The sequence below is a fragment of the Abramis brama genome, assembly GCF_963993115.1.
Source record: "Abramis brama genome assembly, chromosome: 21".
NCBI classification, from domain to species: domain Eukaryota; kingdom Metazoa; phylum Chordata; class Actinopteri; order Cypriniformes; family Leuciscidae; genus Abramis; species Abramis brama.
The window spans coordinates 17,648,167-17,672,276 of NC_139983.1; the positions used below are offsets into that span (position 1 = coordinate 17,648,167).

General features: G+C 37.1%; 1 protein-coding gene across 4 annotated transcripts in view; it reads right to left on the reverse strand.

Moving 5' to 3' along the window:
* Positions 1-24,110, reverse strand: part of hspa12a (heat shock protein 12A) — a 38,572-nt gene that overhangs the window by 12,444 nt on the left and 2,018 nt on the right. For all 4 annotated transcript variants that reach the window (XM_084096071.1, XM_084096073.1, XM_084096074.1 and 1 more), the window contains exons 2-7: positions 11,683-11,759; positions 11,342-11,469; positions 8,493-8,679; positions 7,984-8,088; positions 7,382-7,498; positions 2,459-2,630 (exon numbers count right to left, since the gene is read on the reverse strand). In XM_084096071.1, the coding sequence (XP_083952197.1) occupies positions 2,459-2,630; positions 7,382-7,498; positions 7,984-8,088; positions 8,493-8,679; positions 11,342-11,469; positions 11,683-11,759 (786 nt within the window). The remainder of the gene's footprint in view (positions 1-2,458; positions 2,631-7,381; positions 7,499-7,983; positions 8,089-8,492; positions 8,680-11,341; positions 11,470-11,682; positions 11,760-24,110) is intronic.

Consider the following 24,110-nt stretch of genomic DNA (forward strand, 5'->3'; position numbering starts at 1 on the left):
GGCATATTATCTCCAGCCAGTGTCTTTAGAGATGGAGTAGATCTATGGCTGTCACCTCACACAACTGCTTCCCGTCTCAGGCTCTCTAAAAATAACCATGTTCAAATATACAGACTATCAGAGCACAAATACTACTACTGCTAAAATAATCAATAAACACTCCTTTGTCCTTCATCCATTCTTTTTCTCTCTCTATCTATAGAACAGCGTATGAGCACATGTAATTTTAGACTTTCTTTCTATGCATCATAATCTCTTTTTTCACCACACCACCATTACTTCAACAAGTAACTGTTATTTTCATCTTTACTGCACAAAATCCATCTGGTCATATTATTTCTGTGTCACATCTTTTGTAAGGTTTAGAGTTACAGATGTGCTTGCTGATGTCATCAGACTGAGGTCACTGATGTCACATGTCCCCTGATATAGTATTTTACAGGAATGATAGTTCTGCTTTAGCTGTTTCAGACATACAGTTTAATGGACCAAATAACATTCTTATCATAACATTCTTAAATGTTGACATCAACCAATAACAATTAAACTCTTTACAAATGTGGTTAATTGTGCAAATGGTTCAGACACAGATTGTTAACATTTTTTGGTATAATTAAAATTGTTTTCTTTCCAAGGGAATGGAAGGCATGACCTCAAACAATTGCATGATTATGAATAAATGTGCATGCAAACTTCAATAGAAAGAGAGAGAGAGAGAGAGAGAAATAAATTTATGAGGCAGGGGGATTGTAAATTTGCCGAAGCTGTTTCTCATGCTGGCATCACCATTCAGAAGTGGCCCAAATGACTGTTGCCTTCTGAATGCACATGAAAAATTACTTTTCAATGTCATTTCTAAAATCACAGACCGCTGAAGTACAATGTACTAGTCTGAAAATGCGTTTTTTAATACATAGCAGACTGTGTATGTGCATGCGCTGTCAGTCGCTCATAAGGACATGAGCTGGGCAATGGAGGTGAACTGGAATGGACTGGAAGGGGAAAGGAGAAGAAGATGCACTCGGCTCTGCTTCTATACCAAAGCACCTTTACTTCTGAGGTTTGAATTTGACGCAATTACATTATACTTTGGTGTGTGACATAAACTGGCAAGACATACCATGTCCTGATTTACTGTGGAATGTAATGAGGTGTTTCTTCAACTATGGGCACTTTAATTGATTAATTTACATATTTTAAGATTGAATTTGGATTGCACACTTTTTTGTATATATTTCTTTCAAAGTAAAAAATAAATGACAAAATAAAAGATAAATTAAATAAATAAATAATTGAATTATAAAATGTAAACATTAACCCTTGGGAAAGTAAAAGTGTCCATAGTTGAGTAACCATCTGTTCATGTATGGTTGTAAATACACTACTGTTTTGGGGTCTGTTTCTCATGCTCACCAAGGCTGCATTTATTTGATGAAAAATACAGTAAATAATTGTATATTTTATCCTATTTAAAAAAATAATTTATTCCTGTGATGGCAAAGCTGATCTTTTTTTTTTTTTTTTTGGGTGCTCAAGAAACATTTCTTATTATTATAAATGTTGAAAACCGTCGTGCTGCTCAATATTTTTGTGGAAACCATGATACATTTTTCAGGATTATTTGATGAGTAGAAAGTTCAAAAGAACATTAAAACATTATAAATGTCTTTGTCACTTTTGATTAATTTAATGTGTTCTTGCTGAATAATTTCTTTAAAGAAATCTTACTGACCCCAAACTTTTGAACTGTAGTGTATATGTGATATATCTATTTACATTATGCAGACAAACACATGCATGGTCGAACAAAAATATATTAGTCATCTAAAATGAGCTTAAATTAAACGCTCCATTCCTCACTCCCAATGATTTCTGAATGCATCATCAGCTTCTCCCTCAATGCGGTGAGAGTTTAATAAGCATTCTGCAGCTCTAGTTCAGAAGTAAATTCCATTTCAGTGCTAGTTTAAGTTGAATAATTTCCATTTCAATTTATAACACTGTTTTGGGAAAGAGTGGATGTTGTAAAAATTGGGTCATTTCATATTGAAGAACAGAACATCTTTACAGTTCACTGCTTTACTATATATAGCTAAAAAATAAATAATTGTATCTTTCTGGTCTTTCTCACTCTCAAAGACACACCATGACTAGCCGAACAACTATAGCCCCCTTTAAAACTGAATTTTCAACCATACCTAATAACTAGCCTCACCAGCAGCAGTTTGTTCACTCACTATCTGAACTTTACTGATCTGCCAAGCTGTGATTTGACTGGCTTACTATTCACAGTAACTTATGCCTTTTGAAGAACTAATCACTGGCCAGGTTAGTGGCATCAAAACACATGGACAACATTATCCACAAGCATTTAAGTGCTGTAGCATAAACTTGAGCATAACTAGAACAGTATGAGTGTGCACCTGTAATATGGTAAAAGACTGTATGGGTAGCTTACCCTGGGTCATTCCAGCCCCAACGTTCTCCGTTGGGCTGTAACCGTTCAGGGCTGTTTTGGTGCCCAAATCAACCATTTGGTGGAGGCGGAGCTTCCTGCAGTAAATGGACGCAGCCTCTGGTTCCAGAGCAATGATCAGCTGATCAGGGTTGTCGCGAGAAACCAGACCAGCCTAGATGAGTACAAAACACCAAATGACAAGACATTAAACCAGGAATATGAAACCCAGGCTCATATTTGCTAAAAACATGTGAATGAAGATAATACATTTTTACTCGTTAACTTAACAATAGTATTTAACTTGTTGGAAAACAAAAAATATGGCGCTGGTGAATGTGGCATGCCGGCTCGCTGCTCGAAGCCTTCGGCCCATTCTCCCAGATTCTCCTTTGACGATCCCCTGCTACCCTCCTATCAGTGTTTGCCGCGGTGGAGCTACTCTTCCTTGAATAGAGTCTCTGCTCCCGTTATCTCTGACTCTGTACCACCTTCCAGGATGGCTCTGATTAATGCTCGGTCGCTAGCCAATAAGACGTTCATTTTAAATGACATTTTTACTACCCACAACCTTGGATTTTATATGCATCACAGAAGCTTGGACGAAGGATGGTGATGAGTCGTTTCTCTGACTTGATTCCGGCAGGCTGCACATTTTTTAACTCTCCTCGCTCTTCTGGCCGCGGGGGTGGTCTAGTGGTAATTTTAAAAAACAGTTTTAGTAGCTACTGTCGTTCTGTTCCATCTACAATTTACAGTAGCTTTGAAGTACAGCTGTTGCGATTCGAATGTGATGATCCTGTTCTGTTAGCGCTGGTGTATCGGCCCCCTCACCTAGTGAAAGATTTTATAAATGAATTTACTGCTTTTGTGGGTGAATGTATAACTAATTATAACAATATTCTTCTGCTAGGGGACTTTAATATCTATGTGTGCTGTCAGTCAAAACCTGAGTTTTTAAATCTCATTGATTCATTTAACATGGTTCAGTGGGTGAAAGATCCTACGCATACTCATGGACATACTTTAGACCTGGTTCTTTCTCATGGTTTTTCCATTACTGATGCTCAGGTTTTTGACACTCTGATCTCAGATCATATGACTGTATTGTTTTCTATCACTGCTCCTCTAAAACCTAAGAAGTTAAAACCTAAAACTGAACCATGGCTCATTTCCTATGAAATGCTCAGAAACTGTTTTGGTGCTTTCAGAAAGCTATGAAATCTGCTAAGTCTAAGTATTTATCTAATTTAATTGCAAAAAAATCATCATAGTTCTAAAGACTTATTTTCTGTGTTAAATTCTGCTCTAAATCCTCCTGTAAATGTGATTTCAAATCCCTCAGTATCATTATGTGAAGGTTTCTCAAGGTATTTCTGTGATAAGATCACCTCTCTAAGATCTCAGTTACAACCATCTGCTAATGTTCCACCTGAACTTTGTTGTTCTTCAGCCATATGGAGTGTTTTTGACCCAGTTTCTCTCAGAGAAATTATTGACCATTTGAAACCTTCCTTCTGCTCTCATGATGTTCTTTCTCCCCGTTGGACCATGTTTGGTGTCTTTTCTGAATAAATGCTTGTGCTCAGGGACTATCCCTGATAGCCTAAAACAAGCTACTGTTACACCTCTTCTCAAGAAACCTTCACTTGATAATAGGGATTTGAATAATTTTAGACCTATCTCGACACTTTCTTTTATTACCAAAGCATTGGAGAAAAATGTTCTCATTCAACTCCAGTCTTTTCTTAGCTCAAATCAAATCTTTGAAACTTTCCAGTCTGGCTTTAAGCCTTTGGACAGCACAGAGTCGCCTTTATTACGGGTTTTTAACGATACACTTAAGTGACTGACTCTCGGCTTTTGATACAGTTGAAACATAAAATTCTCTTTTCCCGTCTAGAATGTTTTGTGGGCATCCAGGGAACTGTCCACAGTTGGTTTAAGTCATATTTAACGAATAGAAGTTTCTCTGTTAAACTGGGCAAATTTTCTTCCTCGCCTGCTCAACTCTCCTGTGGAGTGCCACAGGGTTCAATTCTCGCACCTATTCTTTTTTCCCTGTATTTACTTCCTCTGGGCTCCATTTTCAGAAAGCATGGTGTATCATTTCACTGCTATGCATACCCAAATTTATTTACCTCTGAAACGCAACCATGCTGCTCTGAAATCCCTTTTTGCATGCCTAGATGAAGTGAAAATGTGGTTCTCTCAAAATGTATATTTCTGAATGAATCTAAAACCGAGGTTATAGTCTTTGGCCCCATGAAAACTTTAAGAGCAGTAACATTGACCTGGATTACCTTGCTCCTTTTACTTCGTCCTGCATTAAGAAGTTAGGTGTTTTCTGGGATTAGAACCTCAAATTTGAAAAACAAATAAATGCGGTGATTAGTTCTTGTTTTTTCCAGCTACGTCTTCTCTCTAAGATTAAATTCTCTCTCTCTGAGAAAACCTTAGAGATTGCTATCCATGCGCTCATTACATATCGTTTGGATTATTGCAACTCTCTTTACTATGGCATGTCCAAATACTCTATTACTCGTCTCCAATTAGTACAAAATGGCGCTGCAAATTACCTCAAAAGAAAACATAAATTTGATCATGTTTCTACAATTTTGAAATCGCTGCATTGGCTACCTCCTTAAATAATTTGGCACCGAGCTACTCTGTCCATACAATCCCACACGAAATCTGAGGTCTGTTGATAAGAGACTTTTATCTGTCCCCGGATCACGATTAAAGCATAGAGGAGATAGAGCCTTTGCTATTGCCGGCCCTAGGCTGTGGAACAGCCTTCCGGTTTACATCAGATCGGCAGTCTTTAGCTGTTTTTAAATCTTCTCTTAAAACCTACTTTTTTTCTTTAGCTTTTAATTCATTGTGAGCTTCTGTCATGAATGTGTGGTTCGCCCTTGTCTCTTTATCTTGTGTTTTGTTCAGCACTTTGCTCAGCCATGTTTGCCGTTTTAAAAATGTGCTATATAAATAAAAACAAACTTGATTTAAGACTCCATTAAATTCACATTTACTGCAATTTATAAATAAATAGTCTTCCCACAAACCTTATAGTAATTATTGTTAACTAAAACTAAAAAAAAAAATTTGTAAATTGAGACAAAGCTGAAATAAATACCAGATAAAAAAAAAAAAAAACAACTATACAAAAATGAGAAATGTTGCCTTGGCAACTAACTGAAATAATAAGTTTAAGTTTTAAATTACTAACTGGAAATAAATAAAAACCAAAACTAAATAAATTAAATTAAAAAAAAATACATAAAAATGACAAGCACAAAACAATCACTAAAAAAACCCCCCACAAACTACAATAGTATATAATAACACTAAAATAATACTGGTCACACACACAAGCATATTTCTGTCTATATTATTATAGGATGGCCTAAAAATCTATAGGCAATTTAAGATATTTCATAAATATTTTCTAATAAAACCAATTCAGAAGCCCCCAAACTGTTTTAGCTAACGGCTGACCTCTCAAGTGAGTATATTTTTCACTATTTTATTTACCTTTGAGTATTTTAAATTAATATAAATAAAACTGTATTTTGACAAACTGTATTTGAATGTCACACTGCAGGATTCTGCTGTTATTGCCTGAAGTCAACTACCTATAAAATCTAAAACAGTTATTGCAGCACAACCCAAAACATCCCCACCTAAATATTACCTGTCATGACTCACTTATCGGGTAAAGGAATGTGTAAATAACGCAAACGGATGGACAGATACATCAAGATCATATTACCTCACTTCAAATATGAGGGAGTGTAAAAATGTAAAGAAACACCACACTCACACACACGCTGTGCTGAGTGACACTGTTTGTTGTGAGTGCTGCAGGATTCGGTGAGATATGGGACGGCAGTGTGAGCAAAAAAGGATGCAGAGAGCGAGACAGGGGTAAGGGTGAATGCAGTGTCCTTTCTTTCAATTCTCCTGATCCAGCAGATGAAGAGCTGAGTCACTGCACACACACACACACGCACGCTCCTGAGGCAAGCTTTGCAGGAATTCCCACTGCAGTTATCAAGTGTTGCAGATTCCCTATTTTTCTCTGCTCTCTTTTTCCCACTGTTCTCTCTTTTTTCTTACTGTGTATTGATGTAGCTCACCCACTCTTGCCTTCCCCGCCTCATTTCTTCTTTGCTTTGGATTGAGATGAGAGACGCCGAGGCCACACCCTGCTCTTCCTCCCTTTCTGTCTCTCTTCAGTGCGAGAAAATTCACCCCTCTGTTTACTACTTGCTTGTCAACCAATCACTTCGCTACAAGGCTTTACATTTCAAAAAGAATTATTCACAAAACATCTTCAATATGACTAATATGAATGATAAACTTAAGCTGCATATCAAAACCAGGTGTAAACAACACCTGACCACTTGTAATCACTATAAATATCTCAATAATGCAGCTCATATGACTACCGTACACACACACAGGCCACATGTCTCGACTACAGATCCACAAACAAAGACTCACAATGCTGCCAGCAGTGACACAGACAAACAGCGAGTCAGCGATACAGTACCACATTGTATGGGGTCTCTATAGGTGGTCCAGTTAAGAGACAGTGAAAACAAACAAACAGAGGCTGTATCTAAGGGATGAGATAAGTGTCTTTCCTTTTTCCTTTTCCGTTAATCTCTGCCTTTCCTCTCTTCCTCTATTTCAAGTTAACGGCTCAACTAAAGCGTTGCAGTACCTTAAAACATCCAACAGGGATCTGTACAACCCATACTTCAAACTTGTGCTTAATGTGCTTTCAATTAATGTAATGACTCAAGGGTTTCACACATTACACATAGACCTCTCTCCAATTTCAAAACACAAAGTAGGTTGTTTATCAAAGCGAGACGTGCATTTTTGAGCATATGCGGCTGTGAGAAAGAAACGCTATACCTTATACGCTGCCTCTCTCATAAACTGCTTGGCCGGCATCTTCCAGATGGCCGGTACAGTGATGACCCATCTGACATCAGCATTGTCAAAATCCGCCCCTGCTTGGTCGCTCAGCTCCTGTATCCAATGAGAAATATCCATTTTGAGGTCAGTAAATACTTTTATTCAGGAAGAAAATGGTTTCATGTATCATGGTTTCCACAAAAGTATTAAGCAGCACAACTGTTTTCAACTGTGATGATAATAATAAGAAATGGTTTCTTGAGCACCAAATATGCAAATTAGAATGATTTCTGAACGATCATGAAGACTGGAGTAATGATGCTGGAAATTCAGCTTTGCATCACAGGTTTAAATTACATTTTAAAATATATTCAAATAGAAAATATAATAATATTTCACAATATAACTGTTTTTACTGTATTTTTGATTTAACAAAAAAAATGCAGCCTTGGCGAGCATACGAGACTTCTTTCTAAAACTTTAAAAATATTTTACCGACCTCAAACTTTCAAACAGTAGAGTACATGATAACATGATGTGAATTGACTGGGTTTCACATAGCATTCTGTATGATCATGATCATCAGGAGTAAGACATACCTTAAGAGCCTGCTCCTTAAAAAAGGCCAGCGCATAAGCAAAAATATCCAGAGCTTTCACCCTTTTCCCATTGGCCGCATGTAAATCCGTATCAATGGACAGATTCTGCAAAAGATAAAATGACAATAAATGCCTCTCAGAAACAAGAAAGAGCTTGACATGTAAAATCAAAATGTATTTGTACTTCAACAGACTTATCACATCATTCACAGTGAGGGAAATATACTGTATAACAGTTTAGAGACTTCATTTAGATTTAATAAAACTAGACAACTCCTTAACAGCATTGCTTCAGTGTCTTAAAGCTTTGATAGGTTCACCTGTTAATAATGAGTTTGTTTGCATTACTTGTTAAGTTATGCAGTAGCCAGCAATTTATGAATATATCCCTGCAGTATCAGGCAGAAGACCATGTCCTCACATTTATGATCAATAATTCCCTCAATGCATAGTTGTGCTGGGACGCCAAGTCAACACTAATAAAAAATATCGTAGGAATGTGTCCTTACTGCAGTGGTGTGTAGTTTCATTTTAAACTTCTCCAAATAGAGCCATTGCTTAGACTCGGTGGGATCCAAGTCATGGTAAAAATCTCGGGCTGCATAACCAAAACTGTGGAACTTCTTGTCTGGGGTCAGTAGAATGGTGGTGGGCGTCTTCTGATTGGACACACCTGGGTCTCCACCCTCCCAGCGCCTAGCAACACAGGAAAAACAACCAATGAGAGAGTGAATTCTACAGAGATCTGATGGGATCAGGAAATAATTTCATTGGGTAGAAGCTTTTAGCTTTTCACTTCTTCTCCTAATTAGAAGAGAACCCTTTCAACTTACCTAAGATGACCTACAGTATCACGCAACCAAATCATGCATCATACAGATGATGATTATCCATCATTATCCATATCAAGGCAGTCATAAAACCAGCTCAAGCATTATACAGAGACAGAGGGATTTAAAATATTCATGGCCTTTTACTTCCAGGACGAAGGACCTCAGTGGAAAAACAGAACATGCGCCTCGACTACAGACTGTCTGAACTGACAGAGAGAGAATTGCATATGCCAAACTACATGCACCCTATAATAATAAAGAGATGTCATGGATCCACTAAAACTACATTAGGACCAATTGGTAAAAAGGTTATCATCTGTTTGCTGCTTTGTTTGATATTTTGTTATGTAAAGCATTGACATTTATAGATATTACATGTCTAAATACTGTACATTTTGGGGGAACTATATAACCAAACTTATTACTGTAATTACAAGTCAATTGGCAATTATTGGCATAACTGTAATAGTCCATGACGTATCAGCTTACCAGAGTTAATAAAATGGGTCTCTGTGAACAAACCAAAAAATTACTCTGGGATTCTGTGGAATCAGGACAGACTTGAAGTTGATCCATTCATCTCCTGTTAACCAACTCAAAGCAGCTGTCTTCTTGACTATAAACAGATTTAGTAAATGAGTTGTGTGAGTTTTTACAAGGAAAGCTGAGTTTATGTAAAGGTTTAGGGACTAGACTATCAGTCCAACCCAAATAATCTCAGAGGCCTTGGGCTATTTGTGCTTGTAAATCTGTAGCAGCAGTCAAAACACTATTCGAATTAACCAGATTTTCCAAAGAAGAGCAGTCTCAATTTAACTCATTCCTTTTTTCCTTCCATTCACGCTTGTATTCAAACCATCTTTTAATATGTGAATATATGTGCGCACACCCTCTACAGCTGTACTTGTGCGGTTTAACAAATAGAATCCTATTTCTGACTTTCATAATGAGTCTGATGCCTAAAATGAAACCCACATGCCCATTTGGGCGGGAAACACGTGGCTGACTCTGCCCAGCAGGTACTCTGGAGAGCTGACCTTGGAGTCAAAGGTCACATGACCAAGTAGGTCAGGGTAGCAGAGCAGCTGCGGGTTTATCTTCATATACAACACACGCATCCACTAATGTTACGTGGTTCAGACCATTATACACGCAGTGGGACTGTATATATCTAATGAATTTTAATGGGGCATCTAAGTGCCCAGAGAGAAAGACACCTGTACGTTTGACTTAAATAGAGACATGACCTTCTAATGGCCAATCATATTAAAGGTCCCGTATTATGCCCCTTTTCACAAGATGTAAAGGTCCCCAGAGTGTGTATGTGAAGTTTCAGCTCAAATTACCCAACAGATAATTTTTTACAGCATGTTTAAATTGTCATTTTTTGGGGCACAGAAAAACGCGCTGTTTTAGTGTGTGCCCTTTAAATGCAAATAAGCGGCTGCTGGACGACCCAGGGGGCGGAGCTTCATGAGCTCGCGCTCAGTCTGTCAGGATAGTTTCATCTCACGGAATGATGATAATATCAGAAACTCTCAGTAACGGTGTTCATTTCGAGTCGGACAATAATGCCTACAGAGTCAGAGTGCTGTATAGAGATGAAACAGGTATAGTTTAGTAGTTTAATTACGGTTATTATAACGTATTTGTCATCTGCTTGTATGTATCCATTATTTATTAATAGCCTACAAGTCTGCTGTCTGAATGATGATCAAACATATACTGATGAGTTTAATAAAGTTTATTGTACATCACACAAAAGATGAAGCGTCAGTTTTACTTCAGAAAATCACCGTAAGAGCTGAGTAAACACAGTAAGTTATAAGAAGTGCGCAAGTACATAAACGAATTTCGGTAGAGTTGAGGGAGCATTCCTGTGGGCGGAGGTTAGTCAAAAAACGGTTCTAGTGACGTCATTAAAGAAGGAAGTAGAGGGATGTAGTCCAAACGGGCCGTTCAATGTAGGCGACTTCTGTTAAATAAAATATCTCGCTTGGCATTGAACTTTAAACTTTATAATTTTACAGATATTATTTATGCTCTAACAGCAACATTACACACTAACTAAAGTTTGAAACATGGGATCACGAAGAACGGGACCTTTAATGTCTTCAGAAGAGATGGACTACACATACAGTATAGGAGTACACTGTTGAGGACAGTTTTCTTGAATGCTCTGTTCGAACATAATTTACTCAAAACTGTACTGAAGGATAGAAAAAAAGAAAAAAAAGGTACTTTCTACATAAAATAATGTTACTCAAGCAAATCTAAAATAAAATCTAAAATATAGGAATAAAATAATAGGAATATAAAAAACTACTTTTATATTATTTTAAAATTGTTAATAAATAATAATTTATAATTAATTATAAAATTATATTAATGAATAATAATATATAAACCTTGAAGAAGAAAAAAGAAAGAAAAAATGTCTTTTTTTAAGAGTCCTTTTAGGAATCTCATTTGAGCTTTTCTTTTACAGGTACACCCCCACTCTATCCCTGCCCCTTTTGTCTCACCTCATAGTGTGAATGCACTCCGGTTCTTTATTGAAGGCATATGCGTAGCCACTGGAGGTGGTGCCAAAGTCGATGGCCACCACCACCACATAGGGGTGCCTCGTAGGCTCATTCTCTTCTGAGGCATTCTGTAGAAAGACAAAAGGGAAAAGAAGCAGAGGGAAACTGAGAGACATGAAAAGAGGTAGAGAGATACTGTCAAGTATATGTCAAGCATTAAATTGTTGCATGTAATTGCAGCTCAGGGTAAATAAGACTATCCATTAAGGCCCCATTTGCACACCGGACATTTCCTTCATGTAATGGGTGACGTCATGCTGGCAATAAAAAGCTGAGCTCACCAGTACATGTGTGGGGGAAAGTGGCGTGATGCCTGGGTCGCCCATACTCTTGGCTGGAGATGGAGTAGCCATTGCATCTGCAAAGTGAAAGAAACAGAAGAAAGAAAGTTTAACATTCGAATCAAACATTCAAACTACAAAGACAAGCCTATATTCAAGTTAATAATTTAGTGCATTGTTGGGCTTATACAGATAATGATAATATTAATACATTTCAGTGTTTTAAAGACAATTTTGTTTGCCTTTGTATAATAAACATTTTTGGTTTTGGTTGTCAGTTGAGAAACAATGTATTGAGGTGAAGCTGTTTTAAGGTGCCATTTGTGAAATGTCTACTGTTCATAGTGTAGCGATATATGAAGCACAGCTCAAACCTAGCAGATTTCTGCTTCTCAATCTGTGAATCCGCAATACCAACTTAAATCTGTTGCGAAATCTTTCAACCTCAAGAGTGATTGGGATCACATGGATTCAAATTTAAATGAAAATCAATATGACCACACCTTTAGTCTACAGTAGGTTCTCCATTTGAATGTTTTTTTTTTTCCCGAACACATGAATGTTTCTCTGTTTTATATTGCGTCAGTTGGACCTTTTTGAAAATGAGTCAAAATACTGCAATTCTTGAAGATAGCCAAAAACTTTTCTTTTGGGTTGCCATTAAAATACATTTAAATGGCATTGGGAATATCAGAAAGCACTCTAAGGCTCAGTTTCATGATCACAGATGGAGACCAGGACTAAATGGCACCATCAATGGTGATTCTTCTGGAAATTATTTTCAGTGGGAACGAGACTTAAAAGCCTCAATTAATGCTCAGCGAATTCGTCTGAAAGACCATTCATTTGGCCATACCTTTTTTTATAACATCGCTTATGTCTAACATTTTACATTATTTGGTCATAAAATCATCAAATCCTTTAAGAGCTTTAGACCACTACAGCAACAGCTGCTCCCCTCCACACTGACATTTGAATCGAATTAGAGGTTGTATTTGTCCATTCCCGTCGTCCTCATTAGCCGGGCCTAATAGCTTCGCTAAAACACTTGGATGCTGAGCACCCTGAACACTAAACGAGCGCCCGGGTTCCTCACTCCGCGGGATGCCACGTTTTTCTGAGCATTCATCCTTTTTTCCCGCCTTTACCCCATACTGAGCGGCAGAGTGAACAGAATAAGCGTGGCGCTCTTCAGCGAGTAATTACGGGTTGAGTGACTGGCTACCTGCAGCTCGCACTTCATTTCAACCACTCACCACATGCACAAGCTCCAGCTACCGAGATTGATTTTAAAATGGGACAATGGAACATCAAAATCAATACTGAAGGAGTAAAATGATTGTCTATAATGATAAATGCCTATAAGTGAAGTGTTATTCAGAAACACACACTTGACCATCTTTTTATACTTTTCCGCGAATGGATTTGCGGGTTAAAGGAACTTAAGTTTGTTTACATGGCAACACGGCTCACTGTACTTCATTATAACACATTAAAGTTGCGTGAAGGTAATTACACAACGTCAATGGCGACCGTTTCCCTGGCGGCTGATTGAGAGCTATACTTGATTAGGGCTGTGATTGTGTTTTGTATGTGTGTGTATGTGTATTACACGTCTTTTCAATAAGGCTCTTTAAGTCACAACAGAGAATCCAAACATGCGTGGGAACTGGAAAGCAGAAAATGGGCATAAACGGTGGGAAATTACTTGCATTATGACCAGAGTGTGAAATGGATCTATTCCTTTGATTTTCCTGCTGTTTTAAAGACTTATTTACACATAAGCATGAAAATAAATGTATCTATAAGACTGGCTTGACCTGAATAGATGTACCTTGAATTGTTGTCAACAAGAAAAAAAACTATGTAAATCAATTCTTTTACTCAGGATTGGCTGACATAATGAGCTGTTTTAACACAAAACCTACACAAATAAAATATAATATAGTAAAAAACTATCAAGATGAAGTTATCACTTCAAGTTGTTGGCCATTTAGGTGCATTATTATTATTATTGAGCAAAATTTTGAATGTTTACTCAGCAGGTTTTTGGAAAAGTTCAAATCCAACTCACATCTAAAGTTTCAGAAAACACAGAACACAAAAGGACTCTTTCAATGAGGCGATCATATACTAGACCCAATACACATGCGTTGATCCAAGCAGCAAAAATAAACACAAATGATAGAGAGGATGGAGGGAGAAAAAGTATCCTGTTTTCACCCCTCCTCTTGTCCACAAGAGAAAGGGAGTGAATAAACGGGGTGTTCAAGCTCAGTTCTGGAATGTTATACAAAATTCTGACAGGAAGCAGGAGGAGTCAGAGGTCATCCCTCCTCTGTGGAATTACAAATTCAGAAGAATTCCAAGCAGCCCAGTACACAGAAATAATAGAGTTCAGAGACATATGGACCACTGACATGCACAGACAAAAGCGATCTTAGGTCTGGAATCTATTATCTATAAAATATGCAACATTGTGATATAGTTGAGTCAAAGTGAAGAGTGAGAATCAGAGATCTGAGATATGTTTAAATATGAAGAAGGTTGTACAATCAACTCAAAATGCCAGTCATAAATGTGACTTTCCTGTTTTTTTTTTTTTATTATTATTTTTTTATAATTAGATATCAATAGAAAAATGTTATGTGAATGGGCTTTTTCTGCCATTCTCAAAAAGCATTCTGCTTCCTCCCCCCCCACTCCTTACTGAGGAACTTTTACTTACTTTGAGGTCACATGCCTCATTTCCCCAGACAAAACAAAATTAGAAAGAAAAAACAAATATTAATGCTAGACTGTTCTCTTATATCAAATGAAAATGCAGGACAAATGTTTGGACTGTTCATGGCACCATTATTTTCGTAAGGCAAATGTCAGGACTGAAGCAGACAAAAGGGAATTTGGCAAAATCAGAGAAAAGAAGAAAACAAACATATTAACAGGTTATAGTTATCACGTTTTTAAAGTTGCGCAGAGAGAACAAGGGTTTTCTTTTAGAACGGTGTCGTGTTAGCGGCCCCTAAGTTAATAACTAATGATCGTTGCGACGGAAGTGAATCAATCAAAACTAACTTTGTCTGGACAATAACTTTATTCTAGAGCTGCTGTAAAGTCAAAACAATCGCTGTTACTTTAATTTCCTATTATCACTGTAAAGCTGCTTTGAAACAATCTATGTTGTTAAAAGCGCTATTTAAATGAAGGTGACTTGACTTATAGTTGCAAAATTAATTGTAATATTATAAAGTCAAAAACTCTTAATTAATTCTTAATCATAACTTAATTAAACGCCATGTCTTCAGAAAAACTCTTCAGTGGCTTTTTGTTGAGTTTATGTTCATATTCATCAAATCTTCAACAGATCAACATGGGAGCAGCTGGGGTACTTGTAAGGTTAGGATACTTAAGTTAGTTGTTCTTTAGGCTGCTAATTTTTGTTCATGGTATTCAGGTTTTGCCAAAAGACACAGAATAAATATGTTTGATATCTAAATGCTTGACTTTTTGTTTTTTACCATGTTGGAATCGAAACTGGGAATCAATAAAAATCAGAACTGATAAGCGGAATTGGAATCGAAATTGCTAAAATTCTAACGATACCTAACCGGTACTTGTATTTTGAACTTCCAAAGAGAGAAATAGCTTCAAGTGCCTTCGATCTGGTTGATGATTTTATTCCATGGCTAGCACACACAGACAGAGACATCTGTAAAATATTACAACTCTGGATCACACACTACAGTTTTGATCCATTATGAATTATATATATTTTTTTACAGTTCTCAAATCTCAACATGTCTGAGACAAATGGCCTCTTACTCTATAACTTTTGGTTTGAATTTTTTCCAAAAATAATAACCAAATGCAGAGATACAAAAAAGCGAATCCATCATGATGTCAAGTAAAGAATTCCCTGGTAAATGAAAACAGATCAGGAAAAGGGAAAATGTAAAGTGTATCCATATCTCAAGCTGAAAAACAAGTGTTTTTTTTTGTTTTGTTTTTTTAATAAACATAACTTTCCAATGAATTCTGTGTGAACAGTACAGTTTACAGCAGAAGCTACACTGTAGTGTGTGATCCCGAGTTGTAATTTTGTACAGACCCCTCTGTCTGTGTATGCTAGCAATGAAATAAATTCATTAACCAGATTAAAGGCACTTGAAGCTAATTCTCTCTTTGGTCAAAATACAAGTACCTAGGGTTAGGTAATGTTTGAATTTTAGCGATTTCGATTCCAATTCCAATTGTAAGTCGCTTTGGATAAAAGCATCTGCTAAATGATTAAATGTAGCCTAAATTTTTAAGGCCTGAAAGCAAAACACACTGAGCTCAGTTATATACTATCAAGCCGCTAACAGCTATCAAGACAAGCCATCTCAAAGACATGCCATTGACAGGGCAGGGCTGCTCCAGTTCACGTGTATGTGAAGGTCCATTCAGAAACACAGCACTATAAAAGCCAAAAACACAGCCGTCCGGTCATCTCGCTCACACTAACTGTGTCCAGCTGGCCCTATTCACTCACAAACACATGCACACAAATAAACACTCACATTCATACACAAACACTCCTCCCACACACAGTGGGTGAGAGAAGCCACACAACAGCTGCGACTGCTGCAATCTTATTACTTTCTCTCTGTCTGTTAGGGTTGTCAGTAGGGATGCGAATGATTAATCGATGACCGCGACATAGTTACTTATTATAAATGTATTAATGTCTTGAAGCCATTCGATGGATTAGGTATGCTAGCAGTTTATTTTGAAACATAATTAACCAAGAGTCCAAAACCGGTAATTTTACTGAACATAAGAACTACTTACTTGTGTAAACACCACAATAAAAGTACATAGAATAAACTAATGAGAGGTGATCTTCCAGTGCTTTTTCAGCAATGCGCTCCTATTCTATGGTGCATAGTAAATCAAGACCTGTCAATCTGGGGTGCGTTTCCCAAAGCCAAATATGGTCGCAAGTTCAGTTGTTATCAATACAATTGATATCGCTATCAATGAGCGATCAATCCAATTCAGCTGTAAAACAGTGTCCAATTGGTCTCTACACATCGTCCCTACCCACTAACTTTATACCCACATAGCACACCTGAGATCCATTGGTTTCCATTGGTTGAACTTTCAAATGACATTGGAAAACATTGCATTATATTTGTGACGGATTAGATACTGGAAGTCCTATAGCTTTAGCCAAGCAGCATGTCATTTCACTCCGTGATCTATGCATTGTCTTATGTTCTGTTTGGGCTCAATCGAGACCACCTGCTCTAAATAAGCCAGAAACAGACGCTCTCAGCGCTGTCATATTATATAACAACTATTCAGTGTTTTCAACCACATAAGTTTTATTTTAGGTTTCAGACATTTAAATACACATAAGTACTAGCAAAACAACATTTATAGTTTGTAAAATACACACTGTCTATGGAAGCGGCAATAACAATCCTTTCAATTATAAATTGATGACGTGTTTAGATACACATTGTGAAGGTAACTATACAACTATACTCTGTTCTTCTCACACTTCACCAGCCACTTACTTTAATGTATTTCGGGAGAAGTGGATGAATTGACGTGTTGTAGATCTAAATCTAACAGATAAAATTCTCTGAACTGCAGTGCGTGCTAACATGGCGCTAGGGTTGGGCAACGATTAATTGCGATTAATCGCATCCGAAATAAAAGTTTGTGTTTACATAATATATGTGTGTGTACTGCGTATAATTATTTTGTATATATAAATACACACATATGTATGTGTATATTTAAGAAAAATGTGCATGTATATACTGTAGATATATTTATACATAATTTATATTATATATGAATATTTTATATATAAATACCAAATTTTTCTTAAATATACACATACAGTATATGTGTATTTATATAGACTAAATAACTATACACAGTACACACACATATATTATGTAAACACAAACTTTTATTATGGATGCGATTAATCACGATTAATCGTTGCCCAACCCTATGGCGACGGCGCCCATTGTGCGTTATAGATCAACTAAAATGAATCATGATCATTATAAAGGTTTCTTAAATGACAAAACACATTCACATGTATTTAAGAATAAAAATATCAGCCAAGGACTGACTGACATGTAACGCAACCAATCACTGTTCGTTTTGTTCCGCGTCATGTTTAGTGTAAAAAGGTAAGGTCGATGTCCATACAATAACAGACCGGCATACATCTAACAAATTATTCATTCAAAAACGTTGTGAAAGTTTACTGCAACAATAGAGCCGCGAACCTCACGTACTTTTGAAAATCCAGCATGACGGCGTTCTTCTTCCACGAGGGGTTTACGGCATTTAAGGTGATGCATTCTAAAATAACGCTCACCTTATGCAGGACATGCAATAAGTCAGAAGAGGTGTCGTATTTGGCCAGAAAAGGAAAAAAATGTGAAAAGAATTGCTAAAATTTAAAGATGGTTTGTAGCATACTGAATACTAGGCTACTTAGCTGTTATTGGTACTGTAGTGTTATTTAGTGTTAAATTATTGTATTTGTAAATCTGTTGTGTTTTGCATTTCGACTAGTTATATTTATATATTTACTCTACAATTTTAATATATTCAATTTTAAGAATTTTTTATTTGATATTTTTCAATAAAAAAGCCATTATTTAATGTCATTCACCATCGTTTTGAGGCTCTCTCTTTTTTAAAAGTATCAGTTCAGGCAACGGTACTGTTTTAAAAGTATCGATTTGGCACCGGTATCGAAAAAAAACCGATACCCAACCCTAGTAGTCACCACCCTAAACCTAAAGCCATAACTCATAAATAGCATTACAAATGCTTTTTCGACTGTTTAGAGGGGCATGAGACACACATTATCTCATATGAACAGCCTCCTCCCAAATCAACCAGTGCCCCATTACCTCAGAGATACATGATACATGAGAGGAGCAGAAAGAGAGAATTGATTTTTTGCAGTGCTGAATAGAGATGCAAGTTAACCTGCAGTCATCTACACAACAGAGCAGCTTTCCCTTTGCAACGTTATACTAGAATAGTTGAGAGATCAGAGTCGCCTGTGAACTCAGCAAGATCCAGCAGCAGTGTCAGTCAAATGGAGCTGTGTAAGCTCTGTGGGATGATGATACTGCAAAACTGCCATCAGTTCAAGGTGGGTTCAAACAGAAGATATCAGGATTCATTCATTCAGGATTCACTGTAATCATGTCTGCCTGGTGCAATCTACAGAAACTGATGAAACCAAGTTGTTCTGGGTTCCAAAACCTGTCTGATATTGATTCACCAACTGAAGTTTACCTTTTTGGTCAGAGAAATTTAATTGATTCAATTAAATTGATCAAAAGTGACAGTGCAGACATATATTATAAATCAGATTATTATTATGATTATAATATTCCTTTTTCAAATAAATGCTGCCATTTTAAACATGATTATTATGTTTCTTGAGCACCAAATCAACAAAGTAATGATGCTGAAAATTCAGCTTTGCCATCACAGGAATAAATTGCATTGTAAAATACATTAAAATAAAGTTATTTTAAATTGTATTTCACAATATTACTGTTGATACATTATTTAATTATGATCAAATAAATGCAGACTTGGTGAGCATTAGATACGTCTTAAAAAAAATATAAAAGAATTAACCTCTAACCTTATCTGCACGTCAGATGGAATTTTGTTAATAAAAAAGAACACTTACTAAGATCAAATGTAATGTGGTAAACAGAGAAATGAGGGATTCCTTGAACTTGAAAGAAGTACTGTGTCCAAATATGCCTACTTCCATATATACAATAGGCGAAAAACGAGTAGTATCGAATTAATAGTATTCATAAAACACTAGGTGAAAAATCCTTGGATGACCCATTACTCCGGCGAGACTCTGAAGTGTGCACTGCATACGATGGACACTTTACTCTCCCGTGAGGCCACAGGAGAGGATTTGTGAATGGCAGTGAAGCTAAGCAACTGACGCTGATAATGACAACATAGCCGATCTAGTACATCCGGATTTCATTCATACTACACACACACTCATACTATAGAACATACTTTTTTAACGGTCGTGAATTAAGTTTTAAACCAAATGAAGGACCTACTATACAGTATGGGATTTCGGACGTACCAAAGGTGTATCGCCCAATGTACCCTGGGAGAACACAGATGGTTTAGATCTAAACTGTCAGAGGAGCACAGGCTCCAGTTCAGAACAATAAAGAGGCTTTTGAAAGAGAGGAAGACACCCAAAAGTTGAAAGTTGAAGTATTTCTATGTATTTGTGTGCTTGTTGTGTCTCCGTAAGGAAATTCTAAAAATGGCCTCTTGGAGTTACAATAGTCTTCCTTCCTGTGCATCTGGTTTTGGACAGCCCGATTACAGCTGCTACACAAAGCGTGAAGAAACCTCTCAAACTCAAACAATCACAAATGACACAATCCACAGTAAATGGTAAATCAGCAACTTTCAGACCGTGCATTTTCTTGAAAAACATTTAGTTCAACAAATGTTTTGTATTCAAAACAAGTAACATTCTGTCGATTACCACGTAGGCCTAAATCATTTTGATTCATTTGAAAGTACAGCCACAAGAAAGACTATAAAGTGACATTATAGGCTAGGCAAAATAACGAAAGAGTAGTGTGATAAAATTGCTTACTAATCTTGTTGGAGCAAAGTTAGTCAATCTCTCAACTCTTGTCATAATCATACTTAATCCAAACATGTATGACTTTCTTCCTTCTGTGCAACACACACACAAAAAAAAACTATTTTGAGAATGTCTGTTTTTTGTTTCTGGTAACCAACATTCTTCAATATAATTATCTTCTTCCACGGAAGAAAGAAAAGTAACAAGTTTGGAATAACGTGAGACAGAGTAAGTAGATGATGACATCATCATTATATGCCTTCAATTTCTGCATAGTATTGACTAAATATATCTTAAATTAGGCCTATTTCCACCTCCAAATCTAAACTCCATGCAAACAGCCTAGATTCCTGGAGTCATGCTAGGAGTCTGAAGGTCAGGCTAAACTCTGTGCAGCACACATGAAGTACATGCTTCCCTATAATGCCATTATAAGCTACTGAGTATATATATATATATATATATATATATATATATATATATATATATATATATATATATATATATATATATATATATATATATATATACATACATACATACATCAACCCCCCATTGCCCCTGAGACTAAAGGCCAGACACAGCTTGACTGTATTATTGGCATTTCTTTTCACGCTGGAGGGGTTGGTTTTCCTCACATAGTGCAGTCAAGTCCACAGGGAATACACTACAACAAATCAAGGCTTCCTGGCGGCATGTAAATGCTTATTTTCACACCCACCATTTGCAGTAAGCTACAAAAATAAGACCACAATTTCGGATTAAAGGCGTCTGAGGCAGCTCAAATGTGTCAATACCATCCTGTGATCCAGCTAAATACATCAATGTCAATTTTTATACCCAAACTGAAGATAAATTTGTCTCCGAACTAAGAGTAAAATCTGTGTGGCTGCCTGGCTGGTCACACCACCTCTCTTGATACTACCAAAAGGAGTACCTGAATTATTCACATATGTGAAATTATTCAAACCGTCTCCAATGCAAAGTGAACCAACAGCACAGTGCATGACAGACCCAGTAACTCTCAGATTTGGGTCAGAACTGAGTTAGGTCATACAAACCAAATTTGCTCTCAAACACATATACACACACACACAGTAAACATATATATTGGACATCTGTGTCGACTGTCTGCTAAGTTATTCTAAGGTTTAAGAATGTTTTTCTGATTTTTGTTTTAGTAAAACCTTTCTGTACTTCACAGCACAAAAAAACACTCAATACCTGATTTTAAAAAATGTCACTGTGACAAAAATGCCATAGATATTTCAAACGTGGAGGGAAAAAAAAATCCCATTTTGTAAGTTTATTGAATATTTCATATTACTGTATCCTAGGCCGTTCTAGTAATGGGTTTAGCAGACACATCTGCAGTGACAATTTAGATAGAGTCTTTTATTATGTTATGATATCTTGGTTTAATTTAAAATATAACAGGCATAATCGTTCACACTTAGAATTTGTGTGCTTTTAAATACACTACTGTTCAAAGGTTGAGTCAGTACGATTCTATTCCAAATAAATGCCGTTCTTTTGAACTTCCTATTAATCAAAGAATCCTGAAAAAAGTATGACTAATACAGGCCCTAATATGGTTCAAGTACACAGCCTCTTAATAAAGAAGTTAATTTGTGAATCTGCCTAGATGCACATGATTTACTGAGCTGACGGTCACTGACGTACAGCATGAGAACATATGTGCTGGGTGGAGTTTTCTTGGCCTGAATGGCTGTCTCTTGGCAGGCACGTATTGTAAATAAAAGCTTGACTGTATAAAGGGTGCTAAAAAGTGATATATTTTCAGTTGTGGAGACTCATATAGGTTTTTAATGGAACATCCAAATGGCGTAACATTCTTATTATCACGTAGATGGTCTGTTGACACTAAAGACGCCCCTGCTCCCCCCTTTTATAACTTCTCTCTCCTTCTCTTTGGGAACCGAGGCAACCGCAGCTAATACCTATACCATGACGTAATGCCAGAATGGAATTTTTGGGCTTTTGTGAGTGTCGTAGCAGGTTTCCAAATGTCTACATCATTCACAGGACGTTTTTCAATTAGAAATAAACACCATCCCATTTGCAAGTTTTTATGCCTCAAAACTCTGCGGATATAGTCACTAAGATTTGTATTTTAGCTCAAATGAATTGCATCCAAAGCTAGAGATTTGTAGAACAGATTTTCAAGTTGCCATTAAGGCCTAAATAAAAATATAAAATTACAAGTCTAAACCATGAGGGATATAATAAACATTTTGGAGATCAAAACCTTATTCCAGCACTGATTGTATTAAAAGAGAACTCTGAGGAGGAGAAACAGCGAATGAGAGAGAGAGAGAGAGAACGAGAGTGAGTTTGACCTACACAGATGCTGACCACAGACTGCACTCATCAAATTGAGACGTTCTAAGCGAACGTGTGTGTGTGTGTGTGAAGCTAAAAAGCATTGAGCTGACCTCAAACAGAGACGCTAATGGCTCCGCTTTAAATTACATCACCGTGTCGTCCTGCCTCTCCAAACACACACCCAGGGCCCAGACACCCCCTGCCAGTTAAAGAACAAGACTTGCAGTTGACTCGCGGAGCACATGATGAATGTAGAAAATATTGCAAAATTATTTATTTATTTATTTGAAATATTATATATTTCTAAAGACCAATACCATCACTGCATATTCTCTCCTCAGCCATGTGTCTGGACTGTGGCTATTTAAACAGATGTGGATCCACATCACGTCTTGTGGCCACACCCTGACAGTGGACATTATCATTGCTCTCTTGGTCACGTCATACTGCTGAGCCCAGAGTTACAGGCATCTGGGCGTGCATGTGTTAGTTTGTGCATGTTTGTTTGCCACACACATATGTGTATTTGCTGTTAGTTGGTCACAGTTTGTGTGTGTTTGTATGCATGAATGCTGCAGACAGGCATGAATACCCCCCATCTCATCCATGCTGACTAAGCAGTCCTGCCCTAGCCACGTGCATCAGACTGTTTAACTGCACCAGGCAGTCCACTGCAACCATGTTCACCGCCCCACTGTACTCCAAATGCATGCTGTTGTGTGGCTAATGGTCACGCACCCTGGTTGATCCATTATAAAGGTTTAGCAAACAGATTCAAATACTTCTTAACCAAATACATAAAATGCAATCATATGTAAACATCAGTGCAATCATCTCTATCAATAGTTTATATGCAACAAACTGAAGAAATGTCTCTAAAGTCTCTCTGTTTGTTTACATAGGGCTTCCACATGCAATACGCACAACTACCCATCTAATAAACCATTTCTGAGTCTAGTCTTCTCTTCTGTACCCGGCTCTACGTGCTACCTATGAGGCCTTTTCCCCTTGACTCAAACAATGACTCCTTTATACTCCAGCCCGAAGTGGCACCGTGGGAATGTGCTGGGGGGTTGGGGGGGTGTTTTCATTCTGCCATTGGCACCCTGACCAGAGGCTGCCGACGCAAAGGTTAAAACTGTTACACACAAACACTCAAGGCAGTAGGTGTGGACATTATGGAGTTCATTTGCACATTTCACCAGGCAAATGGTCCAAAAAACATTTGGCAGCAAGTTCAATGTTCCTATGCAAATTTCCCAGTGCGTTGCAATTAGCACGCCAGTGTCAGATCTTCAACATCCTGGTCTATTGAAAACGTTTACAGCACGACTCATTTCAGCTAATCGATTCTTTAAGAATCATCAAAAATGATTCAGTTATACACCGCTACGAATTAACTACG